The 23,238-nt window shown below is 56.3% G+C and overlaps 2 protein-coding genes and 1 long non-coding RNA gene across 11 annotated transcripts in view; 1 reads left to right on the top strand and 2 right to left on the bottom strand.

The window, feature by feature from the left end:
- HELZ2 (helicase with zinc finger 2) overlaps positions 1-6,871 on the bottom strand; it is a 27,849-nt gene extending 20,978 nt beyond the window's left edge. The window contains exon 1 of one of the 4 annotated variants that reach the window (XM_014270015.3): positions 6,628-6,871. The gene's annotated coding sequence lies outside the window, so the exon portion shown is untranslated. Of the gene's footprint in view, positions 1-2,191; positions 2,595-2,727; positions 2,874-6,586 lie in introns of those variants that run through there. The other 3 variants (XM_026796011.2, XM_074553526.1, XM_074553525.1) reach the window with 3 other exon arrangements.
- On the top strand, positions 3,720-7,560 carry LOC141731087 (uncharacterized). Its single transcript, XR_012582998.1, has 2 exons — positions 3,720-4,583; positions 4,670-7,560. It is a non-coding gene; the product is annotated as an uncharacterized LOC141731087 (long non-coding RNA).
- Positions 7,549-22,963, bottom strand: GMEB2 (glucocorticoid modulatory element binding protein 2). 6 transcript variants are annotated; one of them, XM_074553528.1, is made up of 10 exons: positions 22,744-22,963; positions 20,108-20,261; positions 15,426-15,523; positions 14,574-14,704; positions 13,109-13,212; positions 11,696-11,853; positions 10,430-10,501; positions 9,798-9,935; positions 9,142-9,264; positions 7,549-8,964 (listed from the first exon to the last, which is right to left on the bottom strand). In XM_074553528.1, the coding sequence occupies exons 2-10, from the start codon at positions 20,236-20,238 to the stop codon at positions 8,318-8,320; spliced, it is 1,602 nt and encodes a 533-aa protein (XP_074409629.1). In that variant the 5' UTR covers positions 20,239-20,261; positions 22,744-22,963; the 3' UTR covers positions 7,549-8,317. The 6 variants fall into 6 exon arrangements, with proteins under 6 accessions (XP_074409629.1, XP_074409628.1, XP_074409631.1 ...); XM_074553527.1 differs by having other exon boundaries at positions 20,108-20,264; XM_074553530.1 differs by having other exon boundaries at positions 14,574-14,701; positions 20,108-20,264; positions 22,744-22,962.
- Positions 22,964-23,238: the final 275 nt, after the last annotated feature.

The following is a 23,238-nucleotide window of genomic DNA, read 5'->3' on the forward strand; positions in this document are numbered from 1 at the left end:
TGAAAATCCAGCAAACCTCAGCTCCACACGCGGGAGAGGATCAAACCTGACGGCTGGCACTCGGCTCCGTGCTCAGGGAGCCGAACTTCCCGGTCCCGGCACATCCAGGGCCGCAGAGCTCACGGGAGACGCGGTCCCGCCGGTACCGACCCACCCGGCTGAACGCTGAAGAACTGCCCGTAAATCCGAGCAGGACAGCCGGGGTGCCACTAGAATTCATGGCTAGGCAGGGCATCCCAGCTGGAAAAAGATAAGAGGGAATATTCCACCTTTAAAGGGGTCAATTTCCTTGCTGTTTATTTTTTTTAAGAAGGCGTTTGATTCTGAGCAAACTGCCAGAACATGCTCTGGGTCTGGAGGTGGGAGGGAAGAGGAAGTGCAAACCCCGCTCAAAGTATCTGCACAGCACTAGTGCTGACGCCAAATTAAAGCTTTTCTCTCTCTACAGCACTCTTGTACTAGGAAAGGAAAAAACAAAAAAAAAAAGAAAAAAAAAAAGAAAATGCTAAGGGAACTTTTGCAATCCAAGCTCGGGTGGAGGGAAGACACAAAGCACGAGGAAGCTCCAGGAGGTGTGCCCCAAGACAACCGTCCCACTGGGAATAAAACTGATGTCAACAGGGCAAAATCCAACTGCTTCAGGGCAGGTAAGAACGAAAGGGGAGCAGTATTTACCAGCAAGCCACAGACCATGATTTACAAGCTGAATTTTGTATATTTAAAGAAAAAGCGACGTTTTTTACACTGATCCTGAAAAGCTCAGCCTGGCATTTAAAGCCACTCACACCCTGATGCCTGGTGACAAAGGATGGTTTATTGTACCCTCAGCCCCATCTGGGAAAGTTCTGCCTCTCTCTCAGACACCAACACACCCCCCCACACCCTCTTCCCAGCTCTGGTTCAGCCTTGCCACAAACCAAACCCAAACAGAGCACACCATGGCCTCGCTGATGGCGTTTCCTCTGCGCTCGGGAAAACGCTGTGGGTCAGGGCCGGGCCACGCTGTGTCCGAGCATCGCCCCTGGCAGGCGCCTTGCAGGGCAGTGCTGTGGCCGGAGATAATCACATTTCCCTGGAAATGGCGAGGGGAAGCACGGCCGTGGTGGAGAAATGCTCATTGTGCCTCTGCATCCCGATGCTCTGCACCCATCCTGTCCCACCAGGAGGAAGGTGGCCCTTCCCTGAGCTCCTGGCTTCATTAATTATTGACAGAACGTTGGGCAACGCGCTACGCTGGAGTAAGCCAAGTGCCCCTCGATCAGAGCAAGGGATGTGGGTCAGTGTTGGGAGTGGGATGGGGACAGGGGACATCTGTGTGCCTCGGGGGGGCTGCAGCCCCACATCCCAGTTACCGGACCTAGCCAAGCACGGGCCCTTGGAAGTTTTTCTACAGCTGCAAGCAGCACTCAGAGCAACAGTGCAAGAGCTTCCCAGCATCTCCAGCATCGCACCAGCGATCAGTGCAGCCGGGCTGGCCGGGAGCGTTTGGGAACGGTGGCAGAGGAGCTGCCTGGCAGATGCCGGGCAGTGCCACCCCACCACCCGCAGTCCTCCTGGCTGCACCGAAACCACACCGCTCTGGAATCTCCGTCCAGTGCAAAAACAGCCGCCAGAGTTCTTGGCGCCCCTCCTTCCCAGCCTTTTTCAACCAGACAGCTCCCTCCACATCCCGCCCAAGATTCGGCACTACCAGCCCGGATACTGCAGTGACCGCCGCCACACCACTGCCCCAGTGTGTGCAGGCACAGACCCTGCAGTGTGTGCGGAGCCCTGAGACACGTGGACCCCCGGATGCTGCGTTTGCTTTTATCCAACTGTAAGAAGTTCACCGGGAGCTCCCAGATGCCATTCCCGGAGTTCTGAGGCGGCAGCAGGGTTAGAATATCGCGGTCGGGGATCGCAGCACTGTGCATCCCCGGGGTTCTCCCCACCCTCCAAACAGAGCTCTGCACCTCAAACCTGCACCCTGGCCATGACCCTGCCCTGCCGAACGCATCCCATCCCAGCAGGGACGCTGCGCGCCGGGCCGGGGCTGAGCGGGATGCGCTCCCCGCATCCCCCAGCATCCCGCAGCACCCACGGCTGCTCCGGGGCTACCGGGGGCACCCCCGCTCCTGCAGCCCCCCGAGCGCTCCGCTGACCGCCCGTGCCCGGAGCTCCCGCACCCCCGGAGCGCCCCCGCCGCTCTCACCGCCGCCGCCGCCGCGCTGCGGGGACCCGCGGGGACCCGGGACTCGCCGCCGGCGGTAGTTTCGCTTCTGGGGCCTCCCTGCATTCAAACCGGGGCCGGACTTCACGGAAATTGCATCACGGCGGCCCCGCCCCGCCCCGCCCGCCGGCACCGGGGGGAGCAGGAGCCGGCACGGCCACCGGGCGGGCACCGGGCGGGGGGGGCGGCACCGGCACCGCCGGGAGGCACAGCGGGCACCGGGACCGCCACCGGGAGGGGGGAGCCGGCACCGGACAGCAGGGACAGGCACCGGGGGGAAGGGGCAGCAAGGGGAGCGGGCACCGGCATTCAGGGCAGCAGACTCCGGTACCGGTACCGGCAGCGGCGGGACAGCACCGCCCGCATGGCACAGTGAACAGGACGGGCTCTCCTGGGGGTACCAGCCTCACACCCGGCCCCGACCCACCCCCGCATCCCCGCGCATCCCGGGCCGAGTCTCCCCCGGTCCGGTGCTGCCCCCGCAGGTGCCGAGGGGCCGCTCCGGGGGCGCTGCTCACCCGCAGGTCGGGATTCCCCGCGCTCAGATTCGGTCCAGAGCCGGCACCGGAGTCTGAAGTGAATACTGAGCAGCAGTCCCGGTCCTCAGCCCGGCGCCCCCAGCCGCCTCCTTTTAACGGGGAGCGGGGGTGCGGTGCGGAGCGCTGCCCTCCTTTCTGTTTATCACCACTTTCGTTTTCCGTTCGGTTCCTCGCCTGGCGCGATGCGCCCGCTGCAGAGCTCAGCCTCGAGCCAAAAAAACCCCTCAAACCTCAAATACACCCCTGGCAGCAGCCGAGTCTCATTTGCATCCTGTTTCCTGGGGCAGCACCGGCAGCCGGGGGGCAACACCCGCACCCCAGTTTGTGGGCACGGGTTACCACACAAACACCATCAGCTGATGCTCAGCGCCCGAGGAGTGGGGGATCCTCAGCACCGGGGCTGTGCAGCCCCTTCTCAGCCCCTTCTCACCTCACTAAACCCATCCCACAACAGTTTAGCACCTCATCCCAGCCCTCCCCCTGCGCGGTTTGGTGATGGCGCAAATTTGCGGGATAAACCACACAGAACCAAAAACCCTGCAACCCGATGACCCCAAAACACACGCACCCCAGTAAAATCACAGGAAGTTCCCCTAACAGCGCCAGCCCCAGGAAACCACAACAGCAGCCCCACCTCCCCAGCCTGTACACAAGGCTTCAGAGAGCCCCTGACCTGTAAAGCAGCTGCTGTGCCAAACACTGCGGTCAAGCCTCAGCATTCCCACTTAATGGAATTATCTTCGTGCCAGAAGCCAGCTGCAAGCCCTGGAAACACCCAGGGAAAACGAACACACCTCCAGCTACAAGTGGCTGTTGGAAATCCAGGCCCCAGAGGCAAAGTGTCCCTGCTGATGGGGACACTGCTCAATCCTTCCAGCAACAGATGGGCACGTCCTTGGTGGTGCCACCTCAAACAAAGCCAACCTTAGCGACAAAAGAAAAGTTTTTCCGCAGAGCAAATGGGAGGAGGAAACACAGAGCCAGCACGTGGGGCACGCAGGCACGGGTGCAGGAAGGAAGGAGGGGCAGAAACTGGTACCTGGCACGTTTGTCAGCACCAGTGGAAAGAGGAAGAGAAACGATGTTTTTGACCTTCCTGCCCTGTGCAGTCGCAGGCACTGGGAGCCTCAGAGGGAGCTCTCACCTTGCTCCCATCAGCAGCACCCTGGGGAGCCAAGGAAAGGGTTTTCCCACCAAGGAGAGGAGTGGGGCAGCCCAGGTCTGTGGGTGCTGAACGGACCCCATTGGAGCAGAGGGCACTGGATGGATCCCTGCAGAGCACTGGGTGTCTGGGAACCAGAGATTCCTGGGCAGCAAAGCCACCAGGGCTGCCCAACAACACCCTGGTCACTGCTGGATCAGTGGCAGGACAGCCACAGCTGCCTGGCTCTGCTGCACTCTGTGCTCTGCCAGCGAGGAGCAGGGGGTGGCTCAGCCTCACGGCAGGATCTGACCCCATGCAGCCCCTGTGCTCAGTGTTCCCATCCAGGAAAGGGCTCCCCAGCTTTGTCCTTGCAGCTGCCATGGGAACTGTTATGGTTTGAGCAGCACCAATCCCATCCCTGCCTGGGAAGGAGTGACCACGCAAAGGCCAGCTCTGGTATCAGCGGTCCATGGTGATGGAGTCCATCTCCATTTGCCTGGGGCAGGAATCATCCTCTCTGCAGCCCTGACTCTAAACCACAGCAAAGGTCTCTGTGACAGCATCAGACAACAGTGAAAAACAAACAAAATACCTGGCACCACTCCCCTGAGGTGCCCCAGCCAGGACGGGCGGTGCCCAGCTCACCCAGGCAGAACAGCCTTGGCACTGAGGCTTCACTCTGGACTTACAGGTGGGATATCTGGAGGTTTCACTGATTTTACAGGTGGGATATCGGGAGGTTTCACTGATTTTACAGGTGTGATATTTTCCCTCCAGCTCTAGAAGCAAACAAACAGCTTTCACTGTGTTACATAAAGCTTCCGGCCGTGCTCATCGCTCAGCAAGGAGCAGCGCAGGGAGCACGGGCTCTGCCGTCCCTCCATCGCTGCCTGCGGGAGGAAGGCACTGCTGGAGCAGGGAGGAGGCAAAGCAGCGTCACCACATCCACAGCTTTAGGGCGGGGGAGAGCCGAAACCCGGGATCTGCCGATTTTAGACAAACAAACGCCGAGCCGAAAGCCGTGAGTTTCGGTTTCCATTCCTGAGGTAGCACGGCGGCAGTCACGGAGCGGTTTCCCCAGGAAACCATCGCTGCCCTCCCCGCCCCAGCGCCAGACGCGCTGCCCTTTGTGCGCCGCGACCCCCGCTCGTCCCGGGAAAGCTGCTGGGAGCTGGGAGAGCCTTCCCGCCAGGATGCTGGAGCATCTGCTGTCCCGGTAACAGCCCTAACCTGCCCGGAGACACGCAGAAAGTGAGGAATTGGTGATTTCTCACTGCCACACCACGGGCAGCTGCTAGGCAGGACCGTGGCAAAGCTCTGCTGGCAGTGCTGCCGGGGAGTGGGAGCCTCTGCTCTTCCCAAACACTGCACTCTGCTCCCGTGGATACCTGGAGGAGAAAATGCAGGTGGCTGAGGCTCCTTCACTGTACAATACAGGGAAAAGCAGGGACATGAGTCATCTGCAGCCCTTACATAATTTTGTCTCTGGGTGCGAGTCCACTGCACCTGGCTGTGAGCAGAGCAGCCCTGGGCTCCCCACGGGAGGAGAGGGGAGCAGATCTCAGCCTGAGCACCCAAGGGCACCCCAGGAAGGCAGTGCTGGCAGCACCAGGCTGATAGAATGGGTGCTGAGAGCCCTGGCCCTGCCCAGGGACCCCACAGAGCAGGTTGTCCCACTGGGATCCACAGCAACGTCTCAGTTTGGGTGCACCCACTGCAGCCTTTGGAGTCCCCAGTGAGGGGTGCAGCCCCCTGGGGGGCTCCCCCTGCAGAGCCCCAGGGCTCAGTGCCATGGGGAGGGAGAGCTGATCCACAGGTGGGATGTGCTGTCCACAGCAATGCTTTACCACCCCTGCTGAAACCAGAGCAGAATCTGCTGCCAGGCTCACACGGGACTTCCCCCCGGCCGGGGAATGTCGCCAGATCGCCCGCGGCCACATCCAGCCCAAGGCCACGCACCCAGACACTGATAATCTCTGCAGACAACTTCCCTTCTTTGCTTTTCCCTCTCAGCCCTCATCCTACCGCCAGCTGCTGACTCTGCGAGCCCCCGGCTGCCCTCGGCCGGGCGGGGAAGCACCGCGGGCACACCCGGAGCTGCACGGCCAGCCCAGGAGGGGAGCACCGCACCGGGGCATCCCTGAATGTCCCAGGGGTCCCTCCAGGGAGACAGGGCTGCCCCGAGAGCTGCTGCAAAGGGAGGGGAGAATTGCACCAGCCCAAATCTGCCTGCCCAGCTTTTATTGCTCGGGGAGCTGTTTACATCCCAAGACGAGCTGCTTTGCAGGGCAGAGTACACCCACGCTGGGAATGCTTTGCCGGTGAGGTGATCTGTGGTCTCCAGGGCAGGTAAAGGTGCACGGAGCCAGGGGAGAGCTGCTGCCTTCTGCTTGCTCTGCTCTGCCCTTGCTGCCCACAGCAACACAGAGCTGACACAAATCCCACCCCACACTCCACTGCCACCTCTCAGATACCTACAAAAAATGCCAGGAGATCTCTCCAACTGCCCCCTTTCCACGTGAACATTCCCTCTCCCACAGCCCCTGGATAACCCAGATGAGTTTGGCCAAAGCAGAGATGGCTGGAGCAGTGTGCTCAGCCCACAGCTCTGCAGGGCTGGGCAAAGGCACCACGGCTTTCCAGCCCTGGCACTGCTGGGGAAAGGTGTCCCTGTGCTGAGGGACATTCACTCACCATTGCAGCACAGGAAGGGGGCAATTCAGCTGGAAACCCACCTCAGATGTGGCTCAGCACGGCTGCTCACACTGGAGAGGCAAAAGGCAGCTCAGGGTGATCACAACCCTTTATATGTCCTCAGTCTGACACGCTACTGCTGTCCCAAGTACAGAGATATGACGGTGATATCTCAGCAGCAGCCAGCTGGGAGGGAAAAACCTCTGATAAGGCAGGACTCCTCCTCATCAACTACGGCCTCAGCTGAGTCTCGGCCAAAACGAAACAAAATCTAATGCTCCAGAGGAATAGATCACTTTTCTTCCTGATTACGTGTCAAAACTCTCCTAACCACAGGTTGGGGACCAGTGGTTATCAGCACTGGGTGCAGCCAGTCCCAGCTGTGCCACGGACGACCAGACTTTGGAGCCACGTTTCAGGTTCCTTGCACACCCGTGGCCAGAGGGAACACAGAGGACACGGACATTTATATTTAGTAAAGTGTGTTCCTGGCCTGCCTTAGCCCCATTTCACAATCCCAGCTGTTATACCTGGACATAGAAAACACAATAAACATTAACATTCTTTCAAAAAAATATTTATTACTCAATAAAGTGACCTGTTGTTGCTGCTGTTGCCAGATCAAGTTTGGAAAACCCCAACACTCCAAGCACCCGACTCCTCCCAGCCAGAGGCAGCGTGAGACACACAGGCCCTGGCACGGGGCCTGGTGAGAGCTGCAGTGAGTGGGGTGGCTGTAGGAGAACTGGGGGGCTGACCACCCCGTTACAGAACGGCTGCTTGACCCCAGCAGGGAGGGAATGGCAGTGTCCTGCTCCCGTGGGATGCTGGGGACTGGGGACAGCAGGGTCTGCCCTCGTGAGGAAGTGTGAGCTCCCTGGAGCACGGCCGTGGGGCTCAGCTCTGCATGCTCTGCAGCATGGCTCTGCCACGCAGAACGAGCTTTCCAACCCGGGCTTCACTTAAAAATCGCCGGTGGCTTAAAAAAATCCCAATAATGGATTTTTTTTTTTTTGAGAAAACTAGAAAAAGACCCCAAATCCTCAGAAGTCACAGCTCTTCTCAGCCCTCTGGGCTCCTGTCTTGCTGCTTCTTCCCCAGCAGACCTGGGCAACCACCATGCCCACTGTCACAACAGCTCCCACTTGTTTTTGCCACCCAAAGCCAGTGTCACGCACAAACCCAACCTCCCAGGGCCTGTGCCCATGCTGCCAGAGCCCTTCCTGGTGTCAATGATTGTACACATCCACTGAATTCCTGCTCTTGGCATCCCTCTCCACTCCTGCAGCCCCTAGGGATGGGGAGCAGCCAGCTCCCTGCACACCAGACCCCCTTTGGCAGCTTCCTTTTGCTACCACCTTCTCCCTGCTCCTGCCCACTCCTCCGATGGACACTGCTCCAGCTGTGCCAGCCAACGAGGCTGGGCTGACAACCCAGAGCAGGAAAACTACTCCAAGAGAACAGGGGAGGAAAGCTTTATAAAAAAATAAGCTCTTTTTTTCTTCCCTCCTCCAAACAAGGCAGAGCATTTCTGCCTTTCCCTTCTCCAGGCATCCTTCCTCCCCCCTCCTTCCCTCTGACCTGAACCTCCTCGCTCCCAACACGAGCTGCTCTGAGTCTCGCTAGCCCGTGCCCCTCACGACACCGCTCCTCGTCCCACAGCGCAGCCAGAGAAGAGGCAGTTCCCCCCAGAGTGGCACGGCCAGCGTCCCTCCAGGCAAGTCCCCCCTCTCACTTCTGCTCCGCCTCGTCGGCCACCGCGGTCACCTCGATGGCGGCGGCAGCGTGCTCGTCCCCGGCGGCCTCGGCGGCCCCGGACGGGACAGTCACCACCGTGCTCCCCCCGGGAGCTATTTGTGTCACATTCTGGATGGTCGTGCCAAGTCCTGGAAGGGTCAGGAGCTGGAAGGGGCTCACCACCTTCACCACCGTGCTGCCGTCCTGGACCGCAGCCGTGCTCAGCACCGTCAGGTTGGAAGCGTCCGGGTGGATCTCCACGGTGCCGGGGAAGGTGGAGCCGGCGGAGGCCAGCACCGTGTACCCCCCCAGCAGAGGGGAGGCCGGGGAGCTGGCGGCGGGGGGCTGGGCCGGGCTCTTCCCCAGCACAGAAGGAGGGAGGGCCGAGACCACTTTGCCAAGAGGGAGGTTGGCAATCTGGGACACTGGCACGCCGGGGGTGACAGTGAGCTGCGCTGGCTGGGACAGGACTTGGGAGGTGATGGCAGCTGGTCCGGAGGTGGCCCTGGTCAGCCGGGGGCGTTTCAGAGGCGTGGGAACAGAGACGGGTGTGAGGGTCATCAGGACGTTGTTGAGATGCTGCGATTTGTGCTTCAGCTCCTTCGCTCGCTTGCGGTGTTCGTCGCACTGCTGCTCCAGAGCTGGACACAGAGAAGAGGTTTGGCTCAGCCTGGACCCTGGACAAGCTTCCCAGAGGCCTGTGGCAATGCCTGGTGTGGCTGGTTTAACACCACCAGCTTTAACACAACCCCCACTTTCTCAGCCCAAAAGGAAGTGCACAGGCAGCAATGCCCAGTGCTGCACTGCTGTGTCCATACCTGCCAAATCCCGTGTGTACTGCTCCCTCGAGCGATCCATCTGGCACTTGTGGCTGGCCAGGACCTTCTTGACCAGATCCAGCATCCCAAAGTTCTGGACTACGTTGTTGAGTAAAACAGCATCTTAAAAACAAGACACAGAATCTTTGAGGAAGCAAAACTCCCTGAGCAAACTATTTGTGGCTTGGCAAAAACCACAAACATGTCCAGGAACAAACATGTCCAGCTGAGACAGCCAAAATCTGCAGGAGGGTAATGCAAGAGGCTGGGGAAGAGGAGAAGGCAGAAGCCATGAGAAAGGGCAAGAGGTCATTGGCCGTGTAAACAGTCCTCTCCTGCCTAGCAGGGGTGATAAGAAATCTGCTGGCACAGTAGCTGCTTGCTGCATCATTATTCCAATGGCCTAAATTCCACCTCAATTCCCAAGCCAAGCATTTGTCCAGACCCAGAGCCAGCAGGGAGGAAGCCCCAAGCACGGGGAATTGGAGAACTGAGGTCACCTGAATTATCCCCAAGTGCAGCCTCCTCAATCAGCCAAAAACGAGATTTCCTATGATGAGCTACATCCCTATCGTGTCATCCAGATACCCCTAAGGATAAAATCATCCACAAGCCCCTCTCCCAAGATGACTGACCACCCATGACCAAGTCCTTACCCCCAAGCTGCAGTGGGGGATCCTGTGCTCGCTGCTGCAAGCCCTTCATGGTCTCCACCAGCTCCTGGTGGAACTCATGGATCACTTCTTCCAGGAGCCCACTGTCCTTCAGACCTTGCCAAAAAGCAAAGGTGTCATCTGGAGAAAGAGGAAGCAAGGGAGAACCTCAAAATCCTCGGCAGGGTTTAATGGCAATCTGCTATGGGTTCCCTGTGAACACCTCTGCAGGGGTGCAGTCCTGCCAGGCTGGGGCAAGGCCCACCCAGAGCACGGACACAAAGGAGGATATGCTGTCCCCACCCTGCCCCACTGCCCCCCAAAGGACATTTTGCTACAGCCAGTAGCACCAAGGAGAATGATTTCATGACCCTTCTGATAACAATTTTTCCGCCCCAGAGCCACATTTGGCTCTCTGGCTTTGATACGTTGGTGCTTGGAAACAACTTCATTGCGAGGCTGCGCAGCCTTGCACAGGGAGGGAGGGATGTAACACATTCCATCAGCACAGAAGGAATAATCCCAGTGGAGGCTCATGCAAGGCTGCTCTGGTAAGAGGGTCCTTCCTGCTCCTTACTCTGCTGCTTCCCTGCTTGCCCACATCTCCTCCACCCCTGCAGGATGCCAGGCCATACCTCCAATGCTGGTGCTCCAATCGCTGGCATCCTCGCATGTTTCTATGGTTATTGTAGCCGGGGATCCGTTCACTGCAACCAATAGCAAAAAAGAAGAGAAAAAAATTCCCAGGTCCTGATTTTTCCCTGTATTTTCACAGGCTGTTTCCAAAGGAAGCACTCCCTTGCTGCATTTCTGTACTTCTCTTTTATATTACAGAGGATCACATCTGTCTGAATGCAGATCTCAGTGCTGAACACAGACACCCAAGTGCTGCTGTGCCAGCTGTACTTATTTTCCTACATTAGAGTGCAATACCCAGGGACTTCTCCTGCAACCTTTGCAGCACAAGAACACATGCTTGAGAGCAGCATTTCCCTCCTGAAAACACACCAGCACTGCTCAGGGCAAAAGTCAAACAGATTAAGAGTCTGATTTTTTTGGCAGCCCTTTTTACCCAGCCACCATTTGTCTGGAGGGTTTCTAAAGTCTGCAAGGGAAGAGCAGCCCCCCACTGCACAGGGATGCAGGGGGGATCCCTCCTTCCCTCCAGCTTGCCAAATCTCAGCAGTTTTGTTACCATAGAGCCGGGGAACAGGCGTCATTCATGCCGTGTGCAGGAGCAGGATGGATGGGAATCTGGCCAGAGCCCCACAGAGCTGTGCAGAGCCTTTGGAATGCTCAGTTGCAGCCATTAGATCCAGTCCCTCTGCTCCTTTACTCCACAGCTTTCAGGGCTCTGGTTATTTCAGCACAGCCCAGCAGCTGGCAAACATCTCCCATTAATGAGCTCAGGTTTAACAGTGGTTCTTGGAGAGGGCTGGGCTGTGCATCAGCATCAGCTTCCCCACCACAACACCAGGATGTGGTGGATGGGTGCTCTGCAGAGTCACCCAAGGGGCTTATCCTGTCCCAGAGGCACCACCAGGAGCTTGGGGTGTGGGGCACTTTCAGGGCTGTTCTTAATGCTCAGGGGCTAGAGGTGTTAAATACAGAACTATTTAAAAATTAAAACATCTTCCAATGAAACAATTACCTGTAATTATAGGTCAAATTAATAAAATCAGAGAATGGCTTGGGTTGGAAGAGACCTCAAAGCTCATCTCATTCCAACCCCCTGCCATGGGCAGGGACACTTTCCACTAGACCAGATTGCTCCAAGTGCTGTCCAACCCAGTCTGTGACGCTTCCAGGGATGGAGCAGCCACAGGGCCCTTGGTTATGTGGCACCCATGGGCTCTGATGTGCCAAAGGCCCTGCTGAGGGTGAGGAAGGGCTGCACGTACCATCAGCAGAGGCAGGAGTCAGAGGGATGTACTCTGTTGATGTCTGGCTGGTCAGGGACACCCTGGCTCCTGTCAGGTCAATCTTGGTGCTCCGGCAGGTGTTGGAACAGACCTTTGTGTGCTGATAAAAATCCAGCTCTCCTGAGTCCATAATCTTCCTGAAAGACAGGGAGCAAGCACAAGGACAGGCACATCAGCAACAGCTAAGAGCTCTGAGATTGCTCCTGGCAGCCTCCACCCCAAACTTCTGAGTCCCAAAACGCCAGGAGAGCAGGCAGAGCCAGCAGGAGCCCTGACTGGGACTGACTAACTCATTTCTTGAGGAAGGAGGGGGAAGAGAGAACCCCTAACTGGTGCCACCAGCACATCCCCTCCAAAGCTTCAGCTTCCAAAGGATCAACTGGAGTCTCAGTTCAGGGTGAGACCAAAGGGAGCTTCTTTCTTGCCTTTTTGACTCTATAGCTCGAAAGGAGACAGGACATAACCCTATTTAGAAACTAAAATCAGGTCTCTCATTCAAAGGGAGTGCCAACACTGGCACACAGGATCTTCCAATCCAAGAACATTATCTCCAAAACATTCCCAAGCCTTGCTGGCCAACAACCACCTAAGCTTCCAGAGATGTGCTCCCATGGGATGCTGGGTTTGCCTTCAGACATCCCCTCAAGTGTTTTTCCCCCTCTCAAAGCCTTGCCTTCACAAAGCCTAAACCTATTATGCAAAATTTATGTGAGGCAAAAGCTGCTTAAAAGGAATACAGGAGATGCCTGCATTGAAGTAGAATAATAGAGAATAAGGCAATGTCACCCTGTGAAAAGAGCACAAAACCACTGACAATTCCTGGGGAAAGAGGTGATTCTTTTTTAATCCTGTCCAAAGGCAGAGAAAGACTTTAATTAAATCACAGTTTCAGGCTGGTGTTCAGGAGGACCATAGAGGAATTGAATTACTGTAGTTAATACTAGAGAAGAGAAATGTTTGCAATAAAGAACCTTTTTTTTTTTTTTTTGCCAAGGACTTATTTAGAAGTGATGTCAAGCAGGAGTGCTGCAACCAGAGCATTGGTGATGACCAGACTGATTTCATTTGGTGAGTCACACTGAGAATCCACAGACAGCATGGCCCAACCACCAACAGCCATTAAAATTTCCAATGTCTCTACACCAGCTGGAAACTCAGTGTGGTTCAAGGCCTGAAAAGGCTAGAGAAATATTTCTTGCCCCCAATTATTCCCTAAGCACAAGGACAGAACAAAGCCATTGAACTGACCCCATTTGGGACCAGGCTGTCATTACAACAAACATTTATAGTGGTTCATTTGCTCTCTCAGCAGCAAAACTGCCATTCCAAAGGTTGTGTTCCCCCCACCACAATCCCCCAGCAGGGTCCAGAGCCACAGGGGAAGGCACTGACCGGAGCATGATCCCGTTCATCCGGATCGCCCGCTTCCAATCCTTCAAGGTCGACTTCCCTGCCAGGTGCACAAACTCCTTGGGGCTGATGAGGTGATCATGAAACTGCAAAGGCAGGGGTGCAACATCAGTGCCACGAGCTATAAATGAGCCAAGGGTGTCCTGTGAGCAGGGTTCAGCTGCAGCCTGCTGGCATTTCCCAGTGCCTGACAGTGTCTGCAGCCTCCACGTGCCACTGAGCACCCCCAAACCAGATTGCTGCCAGGCACTCCCCACCCCAGAGAACACTGCCCAAGTCAGAAAGATTAAAGCTGTCACCAATGGTTAGTCAACAGCTGCTCCAGGGGTGTGTGAGTTTGCCCAGCTCAGGCAGGACAGCTGGGAAAACACCCAGAGCTTGTGCAGAGTGTCATTAGCAGCAGGGAGCTCCTCATGCTCCCACTAACAGCACTCAGTGAAAGCTGGGCTGCACTGCTAACATTTGGGTCCAGGGCATGTTATGCCCCATAGGGGAGAGAGAAGAAGCCCATTTGGTCTTTGACCTCCTGCTCCCAAGCCCAACCACTGGTATCAGGGAACCTCTGGCCTCTTTAACCATGCACACCCACTGCCACTGCAAACCAGCTTCAGGGAGCTGGCACACACCTGCCAACTCTTCCTTTCTTTTATTGCCCTACACACCCAGCTGTGCCTGAACCCAACAGCAACCTGCAGGATCACAGAATTATAGAATCACTAAGGGTGGAGAAGTCCTCCAAGATCCTTGAGTCCAATCATGACCCAGTTTTCTTAAGAGCTGCCTTACAGCCCATCTCAAAGGATTTCCCAAATCCAGGCTTCCTCTTTTCCATGGCCATGTTGACCAACATAGAGCAACTCACTGTTACTGCCTGAGAAACTGCATCTCTGAACAAGGACAAGGGCTTCAGTGCAGAGAGCACAGATTTTAGGAGGCAGCAGCATCTATCCTCTGCCTCATGGACAGAGGAGACCACCTCTGCTGGGAAGGGCAAGGACTATCCTTTGGGAGCCCAAGGAGACTCTCCCTCAGCAGGGCATTGTTTAGGCTGTGTACAAATGCCAGCAATGACTCACTCGTGGCATGTTCCTGAATTCATGTAAATTTTAACCATGAGTTACCCAGCACACAGCTGCAACTCTTCAGCAGGTCCTCAATCAATACACTCCTCAAACTTTCCAACTGAGCAGACACTGCAAGTGCCCAAATTTCTCAAATTTTCAGTAACACATTAAACTGAGGCACCATCTCTCCAGCCAGAACTAAATAATTTTGTCAGGACAAATATCAGGTACCCAGCACCAGGAAAATGTCATCCTTTCCTACCATGACATGGATCAAATGCAAAGCAGCTGATCAAAGGTTATCAAAACCAGGACAAGCCAGGTCACCTCTCAGTGTGGGCAAGGGAAAAGCACAAGCCCAGTGCTGGGCTCTCTGTTCTCACCTGCACACACTTCACATTAATTCCAGGGCACACAAACTTCCTCCAGATGAGGTTGGCTTTGCTGTCCCCGCAGGTGATGGGGTAGACAATCTCTGCCTCCAAACTGTCCTCATCTTCAGCCATCTTCACTTCTCACAGGGATCAGAGGAAGGGACAGATCAAAGAGAAACATGAGCCACAGCTCCTGAGCCACACATGCAATGACAGTTTTGAAACTCAGAAATAAATAAAAAAACAAGTAGATGATGCATGGTAGGGTGTGCTGGGGTTTGTGGCCACCACTCACTTGCATCTTGCTATGAAAGTGTCCAAACACCCAAATTTCTCAGGCAAAACAGCCCACAAAGATTTATGCCAATCCAGCTGCAGCTGAGCACAGGGAAAATGAGAAGTCACCCATTCTTGATAAAAGAGAATGATGTTATCTGGGTGGAGTCACCCTTGGTTTTAAAGTAAAACTGGTTTCAAGTCAACATTAGCCCAGCTGATCAGTCTCTGCTCCCTAAACTCGCTTTTACTTTGCAACCAAAGCCAGCAAGTTGCTACAAAACTGACACCCCCGTGGCAAGCTGGAATGGCAGGAGCAGGGATGGTCGGACACAGGGACACATCCCGGACCAGGAGAGGGCAGCAGCAGCCCAGCCAGCCACTGCCAGCTCCCTGCTGGTCACCGAGCCCCCTGGATGCTGGGACAGCATCGCTGGCATCCCCAGGGCTCGCAAGAGAACAGCCCTGAGCCCCAGCAGCTCTGCACAGCAGCGCTTGGGGTGTCCCAGCTGCCACCAGGGCAGGGCTGGGGCACACTGGGGGGCTGCAGCTGCCACCAAGGGGCTGTGGAAAGAGCTGACCTACCTAGAACCGCTTCCTTCAGGTCTGTGGAGGCTGTGAAGGCAGCAGCAGCTGCAGCAGCTGCATTTTCAGTCTCCAGAGTGTCTTCGTTGATGTCACCGCTGGGAAGAGAGGCAGAGGCATTCTTAAGCCATGTGGCTGTGCCACCCCCACCCCCGCTGCCCTGTGGAGACATTGCCTCACAAGTCCCTTGGATCACATTTTCCCACAAGAGCTAAGAGTCAGCTCTGGGTTTGAAAGGCTCAGCTCCATTTTTTCATGTGGAGATGAAGAACCCCACAGCAGGCAAGCCCCTGTCAGCAGCCAGGCCAGCTCTCTCTCACTCCCCTTTAATCCCAGCCCTGTGGATCTGCCTCCAGCCCAGCCCATGCTGGAGAGCTGGCATGGAGAGATGCTGTCAGCACAGCCCCTTGCTCAGAAGTCACTGCCAGCCTTTGGAAGCTTTGCCTGAGATTTCCCCAGGAAAAACATGTGTGAAACATGCTGCTGCTGTCTGGGCAATGACTGGCTGAATCCCTTGGTATGCAGGATGCTCCAGGGAGGGAGCAGGACCTCAAGGAGTCACAGAGACACTATAAAGGAGTTGGACAAACCCCAAGAGCAGATCTGTGAGCAGAGATAACATAACATGAGTTACAGACACTTGCAATACAATCTCTGAGCCTCTTAAAACTTGATATATCCATGACATTCATTAATAGCTGGCTGTTCAGCTGTTTCCATTGTCCCCACACTGAGATCTCCATCTTCTCTGGGTGCTTTGCCCTTGGAGTCACACAGTGGGTCCTGCACAGCACCCACTCCCTCACTGGTCTCCCATCCCAGGTACAGGAATACAGAGCCCCAGGCCCCTCCAAGGAGCTTCCCACACTCAGAGGGAACAGGCAATTCTGGCTGGCATGTGGGACAGGCTCCTCAAACCCCTGGCTTTGGAGGTGAGATCTCAAAGGGAGGGAGCCCACACTGGTGCCCTTATGGATCCACCTGTACCTCACAGCCAGTGCTCAGCAGGGAGCACTCCTAGTGGGTTTTCATACAAACACAGAATGGTTTGGGCTGAAAGGGCCCTTAAAACTCACCCTTAAACTTGTTCCAAGCCCCTCCCACAGGCAGGAACATCTTCCACCATCCCAGGTTGTTCCAAGCCCTGTCCAACCTGGCCTTGAACAATTCCAGGGATGGGGCAGCCACAGCTTCTCTGGACAGTCTGTGCCAGGGCCTAACCACCCTCACAGGGAACAACTTCTTCCCAGTATCTAATCTAAGTCTACCCTCCTTTTAAGATGTATGTTTGGTGGTGTTACTGAAGCTGCAGAAAGCTTGATCCACAGGGGCAGAGGGAGAAACAGAATTAGTTTTTCACATACTTTGCCATATAAACTCCCTATGAAGACTCCACAGAGAAAATAAACCTGAACCTCCCTCCCTTTGGTACCATGGATGAATTAAAAGACAGTCCTAGTGACTCACTGGCAAGCACATTTCTCACCCTCCATGCCACGGGGACAAGGAAATTCAAGAGCAACTGGTTTTTCCATTCTGGGCTCCTAACACACAGCTCCAGGGTGGAACTGCAGCTTCAAAGCATCCCTCCCCTCAGCAGCTGCAGGGCAGGTCCCTGTGGGGAGCAGCACAGATATAAGGAATGGTGTGGGTGGCAGCCCAGCCTCACCAGGTGAGTGCTCAGATGCTGCTCCAGAGAGGGGAGACAGCTCCTGCTGTGACAGAAAGAAGATGGACACAACTCTGCCTCTGCAGCTCACAGCGATCACCAGCCCAGAGCCCTGGCAGAGCATGGGGAGGGTAATGTGAAAGGACCCAAAAAGGTAAACTCTGAGCCAAGGCATTTGCACCCAGGTGATTATTACACAAGTGGCATTCTGACAGAAGAACAGAAGAATTCTAACCTGGGGTTTTTCATCAGTTTGCTGCTGGGTTCTTGCATTTCTCCAGCAGTGACACTTCAGCAGCGTGCCAGAGGAAGCAACCCCTTCTGGCATGAAAAGCCCAGCAGCCCACAGCCCTGACCTGCCTCCAGATCAAGAACCTCCACCAAATTACGCAGAAGAAACCCTCCAGCAGAAAAGCCAGCACCTTTCAGAGCTTCCTCCAGGACTCCACCACATTTGCACCGCTCCAAAAAATGACCAAAAGGTGCAACTGGATGGGGAGGAATAACCCAGCCCACGCTTTTAACCTCCAGAGGAAAACAAACAAACCAACTCCCAGCTTGTATGAAAAATTCAGGCAACTGAAGTCTGTGTCTGCCATGGACACGTGGGGGAGAGAAAACCACAAAAAAGGTGAGTGTCTCCATGCTGTTTCTCCCATCCCATTCCAGGGAAACAAACTGAGGCAGAAGCAAGGGAAAACACAAACACCTTCCAAGCCCCAGCAGTGCAGCCCCCCAGCTGGCCCTGCCTTTGCCAGTTGCCATGACGAAGGCAGGGGAGGATGGTTCTCATCTTCCTCCCCAGGAGGATCCATAAACCAGATGGGAGGGAGAGAAGAAAGCATGTGCAGATAACTCAGCGGGCTGGCGTCTCCTTTCTTTTCTGCTCCTGCCTTGCCTGGAAACTTGAGAGAGAAAATTCTCCCCCAGAATCCTGTGCTGATCAGAAATACATGTACCTCATCAGAGCATCAAGCACAGATCCCCTCCTCTCACAGACCAAAGAGAAAAGCTTCTTGCTCATTATTATTTTCCCATTTCCCTCAGCCTTTTCCTTAAGAACACATGAACTAATTAAGCTCTTAACAATTGGTTGTACAGAGAGTTTTTTTAATAGCAAACCCATACCCAGATGAGCACTAGAAAAAGGCACCAACCCCCAAGCTGAGTTTGGTTTAAGTGTCACACCAAGCAAACAGAAAGCTCCCCATGTGAGCAGTGACTGAGCCAACAGCAAGGGATCCCAGCCCGTGCCTGCAGCTGCTCTCTTGACACCAGCTGGGGCTGCAGAGGGAAAGGGAGAAAGAGCCAGCACCACTGTGGTATTGCCCAGGAGGAGCAGAGCCTGGTGGGGGCAACTGTCCAAGGCCAAAGAGAGACCATGGTGGCTCGTGCTGCCACCCACCAGCAGCCCCACTGCCCTGTTCAGTGAGGGGAGTCAGCAGGTTTTACCCTGTGACACCAAAATTCACACCCTTTCTATTAACCCACTGCCATCCCCAAGAATGGGGGAGAAAAGGGCCTGTCCAGGAGCTCTTCTCCAGAGAGATGCATGGAAAACCCTTCAAGGAATCTCTTCATCCATACAAAGACCTCTCTGCTCACAGCTGTCACTAAATGAAAGCATCCCTCTCTGTACTGCATGGAGCTGTCCTGCTCCTGACCACCCAGGGGACACTGGGAGGGTGAGCAAAGGTTTCCAAAGAAAAACAGGAAGGGAACTCAGAGTGAAAGGAAACCAACTGATTGAGCCAGCCTCTGCCATGATCCATTTTCCCAGACAACACCACAATGCTGCACATGGGTCTGTAGAGGCTCAGAGCCACATGACAACCAGGAACCATTCTGCATCCAAGAGCAGCCACATCCCAAGTGTCACATCTGGCTGCTTCTCCACTGAGGGAGACAAGGGAGTCTCCATGGGACAGAAAACAAGAGGAGTAAAGCCCTTCTTCCCCACTATCACCGTTCTTCTGGGAATTGAAGATGTTTAAGAAACACAGACCCAGGGTGTGGATGAAGAGCAGGGCAAGTCCTGCCAAAGTCAGCACCAACAGCTCTTGCCTCTGCCTGTCCCTGCCCATTCTTTACCAAAATTTCATCTATTAATGGGCTTTATCTCAGTTGAAGCAGCACAAGGGGAACGGCCCCTGGACTGAGCTGTCACCTTCTGCCCTGCCCAAAGCCCCAGGGCATTGACACAAAGACACGTTTGAGAAAAGCAGACAAACACCTCCGGAGAGCAATAAACAGCCATTCAACACCCACTTATTTCAGACAAGCCTGCCTGGATGCAGCTCCAGGTGTGAACTTGGATTCTCTGCCCACTGAAAGAACAAAACATACAAACGGCTCTGGGCTCTGTTCCACCCAAAAAACCACAGAGAAATAAAGCAAAGTGCATTGCTATGTGAGCCTTCAAGAAAGGCTCTTTGGCCATGGCCAACCAGCCACTGAACAGACCAGACCTAAAAACAGCAGCCCTGAATATAAAATGCCAATAAAAAAGGCAGAAACTGGGCAAAACAGCAGCACTTTAATAATCAGACCTGTATTTTTTTTTAATAATGCCTCTCCATTCAGGGCAACACTGTTTCAAAGACACCTCTCTCACTCCTATTGCTGGCAGTGGAGGTTCCTGCAGAGCTCAGCCAAAAACCAGCCGACCCCAAACCTCCTCAGCCTTCAGGGAAGGGGAGCTCAGCGGCACCACCCTCAGCCTGGTGAGGACAAACTTGTCTCTTGGAGTTCAGAGGTCAGCACAGCCATCATGAAATAAATAGCAGAAAAACACTGATTCAGCTACCGGTGTCCTGTTCCAACTGGATGTGTGTTCACTCAGAAAAAGGTATTTGGGGTCAGTCATTTTTCCCCACCTCAAAAGAGGGAAAGAGTGGAGCCACCACTGAGGAGCCCACAGTGAGCAGGGATGAGGAGGAAGCAGTGGGGGATAAATCCCATCTGGGAGGGTTTCCAGCACGTCCCCTCAGCGTGCACCAGCCCCATCTCTTACCCGTGCTGGGACAGGTTGGTGGTGACCAGCACTGTCTTGACCTCCTCCATGGCAGTGCCGTCCACGGCGCCATCCGGCGTGGTCACCACCACCACCTCCTCCATGTGCACGCTGACGTCCGGCGTCGCCATCGCGGCACCAGCTCAGTCACCACCTGCTGGGGGAGAAATTCGGGAATGCCAGAGTGAGCTCAGTCATGGAAGGGTCCTGGGAGCAAGGAGAGAAGGGACTGCAGGGATCCCATGCTCCAAAGGGGATGAGTGAATCCCCAAGTGCTCCATTGCAGGAGGGAGGATGAGGGGAAGCTCAACCCAACCCAACCCTTTGCAGGCTGGGTGAGAATGATGGGCATGGGTGGGACTGGGGTGCAGGAGGTGAAGGGCAGAGTGTGAAAGAGGTCCAAAAAAAAAAAAAATGTTCCTGGCATCCATCATAAACTCTGTGAAGATATTCACTTTGAAGGTGCTTTTCTAAATGTATTTCAAACTATCTCACGATTTCACACTGTTGAAGGAGCTTGTCACTGTCTCCTCCACAGTAAAACAGGGATTCTTCCCTCCTCCAAAGTCACACACACACAAAAAAAAATCAAATTAAAAAAGCACGTCAAGCCCGCAGATACAGTGACATCTGGAAACTATTTCAAAGTGTGCATTTCTAATAAATCAGCAATAGATGTAAGACAGCACTCCCTCCCCAGCTCTCTTGGAGCCTTTTTAGGAACTGAAAGGGACTCTCAGGTCTCCTCAGAGCCTTCTTTTCTCCAGCTCTCTCTCTGTCTCTAGAGCAGAAGTGTCCAGCCCTCAGAGCATCTCCATGACCTGCTCTGGACTTGCTCCAGCAGCTCCACATGCCTGATGCTGGGAGCCCAGAGCTGGATGCAGCACTGCAGGTGGGGTCCCACCTGAGGAGAGCAGAGGGGCACAATCCCCTCCCTTCCCCTGCTGCCCACAATGCAGGGGATCAGCTCATGCCCAGGTAAGGAGAACTTGGTGCCCACAAAGCATCTCCTACAGCACTGGCACAGCCCCCACAGAGACAGGTAAGGGAACACCTCACCCAGGTCTGGCTGTTCCAGGCTCAGACCCCCATGGAGAACTCCAAGCAGTGGCACAGAGCACAGCAGAGATGCCACCTGGCTCCCACTGCTTCCCCAGGGGCCACAGCCAGAGCACAGCACTGACCCAGCACGCCCAATGTGACTTCACAACCAAGTTCACGGCCTGCAGAAACACCTGCCTGACACACAGAGACAGCACGAGGTGCTCCTTACCTCCACAGAGCCCACAGGGTCTATCCAATGGCCTCTCTGTGCCAGCCCAGCACAAGGCCACCAGCAGAAGCACTTCAGTTTCCACAGCAGCACCGATGCTCAGCTGCCCTCAGCTCAACCCCTCCAATTTCTACTGTCACTCTATCTCTATCCTTGTCCTTCATTTTGGGGTAAAACCCATCCCACTCAGTGATTAGCATCACTCACAACACTCCTGAGCTTCAGGATGCCCCAGACATCCTGCCCAGCATCATGGGACTGAACCCCACGTGTGCTGCTCAGATGCCTCTGGGCAGAAACCAGCACTGAATGGAGAAAAAGTGGGCTGGAAACATAACTAATCGAAAAAGTGGCTAAAACACACAGGCAGTGGGGCTGTGGAGGGGGACAAGGGCACCCCAGCTCTACCAGGACTCAGGGTGTCCATGCCTGTCCCTCCTGGTGCACCTGGCAGGGTGCTGAGAGTGCGTCAAGGGCTGAGGGAAAGAATTGGGGTGAAGTGAGGAAGAAAACATAAAAGGAAAATAAGCATAGCACAGCTGGGAGATGAGACAGATATGTGGGGTGCAGCATCAGGAGGGCAGAGAGACCAGATTACACTGTGTGCAAGGCTGTGCACAGAGAGGGGGATGCAGCGTGGCTGCAGAGAGGGGATGCATGGTGGCTTTAGGGGGGGTAAAACAGAGCTGCACAAGGTGAGGAGGCCGTGGGGTACCAGAGGGTGCCCAGGGGTACATGGACAGAGGAGATGGAGAGCAGCACAGACAGCACGGGTGGGGGGCTGCAGCTGCACGGGGTGGAGGGACACAAGCTGGGGGGCTGCCCTGAGAGCGGCAGGGAAGCTGCAGGACGATGGCGAGCAGCCTCAAGGAGGGGTGAAGAAGGCAGAGTGCGGCACAGGGGGACAGAGAGGGGACACCCGGGGGGCTGCTGGGCTGCTTGGGGAGGATGGGGGGCGGTTTGCAGAGCGGGGTGCCCGGGGGCGGAGGGCGCTGCACGTGGAGGCTGCCGGGGGGGTCTCCCGGGGGTGCCCCGGTGGCGAGGCGGGCGGGCGGGCAGGGGGTGCCCCGGTGTCGCCGCGGTGTCCCCGTTCCCCCCCCCATCCCCCCGGTTCCCGTTGCGGGGTGGCGCGCGCGGGAGGGGGGGGGGTTGCGGAGGGCCGAGAGGGGCGCGTGGGCGCGCTCCCGCTGGCAGGGAGGAGGAGGAGGAGGAGGAAGAGGAGGAGGAGGAGGCGGGGGGGCCGCGGGGCGGGCGGGCGGCCGGGCGCTGCCGCCGCCGCCGTAACGTCCTGACGCTCCGCAGGGACCCGGGCGGCGCGTGCGGCGGAGGCCCCGCGGCGGGCGAGGCCGCGCCCGGCGCTTACCTCGGGCCGGCGTCCCGCGGGCCCCGCTCGGGCTGCGGCGGCGGCGGGCGCTGGGGCCGGGCGGCGGTGGGCGCGGGCAGGGCGGCGGCGGCGGGGCCGGGGGGAGCGGGGCTCCGCCGCGCGGCTCTGGGGCCCCGCGCAGGCGCACGGCCCGCACCGGCTACCGAGACTTATTTGGCGCGGGCGCCGCGGCCCGCGCTCCCCGTGAAATAGGGACCGGGCGGGCGCTCTGCGCCTGCGCCGCCGCCGGGCGGGGGTGGGAGGGGGCGCGGCGCGCGCCGCCGGGGGGGTCCCTGTGCGTGGGGTCCTGCGGGGGAATCCCCCCGTGTCACCCACCCCCCCGTGTCCCCCCCTTGTGTCTCCGTGTCCCCACCCTGTGTCCTCTGTACCCCCCGTGTCTCCCCTCTGTCCCCGGCCCGTGCCCTTCGTGTCCTGCTCCTGGTTCCCGGTAGCCCCCATCCCCTGTGTGTGTCCTCTGTGCCCCGCACGCCCCCC

Source organism: Zonotrichia albicollis, chromosome 17 (genome assembly GCF_047830755.1).
Source record: "Zonotrichia albicollis isolate bZonAlb1 chromosome 17, bZonAlb1.hap1, whole genome shotgun sequence".
In the NCBI taxonomy this organism is placed as follows: domain Eukaryota; kingdom Metazoa; phylum Chordata; class Aves; order Passeriformes; family Passerellidae; genus Zonotrichia; species Zonotrichia albicollis.

Coding starts and splice junctions, on each gene's coding strand:
- GMEB2 (XM_074553528.1), bottom strand. CDS start 20,238: ATGGCGACGCCGGACGTCAGCGTGCACATGGAGGAGGTGGTGGTGGTG. Junction 15,524..20,107: donor ACCAACCTGTCCCAGCACGG/GTAAGAGATGGG, acceptor CTCTCTTCCCAG/CGGTGACATCAACGAAGACA. Junction 9,936..10,429: donor TTGGAGCACCAGCATTGGAG/GTATGGCCTGGC, acceptor CTCTTTCTCCAG/ATGACACCTTTGCTTTTTGG.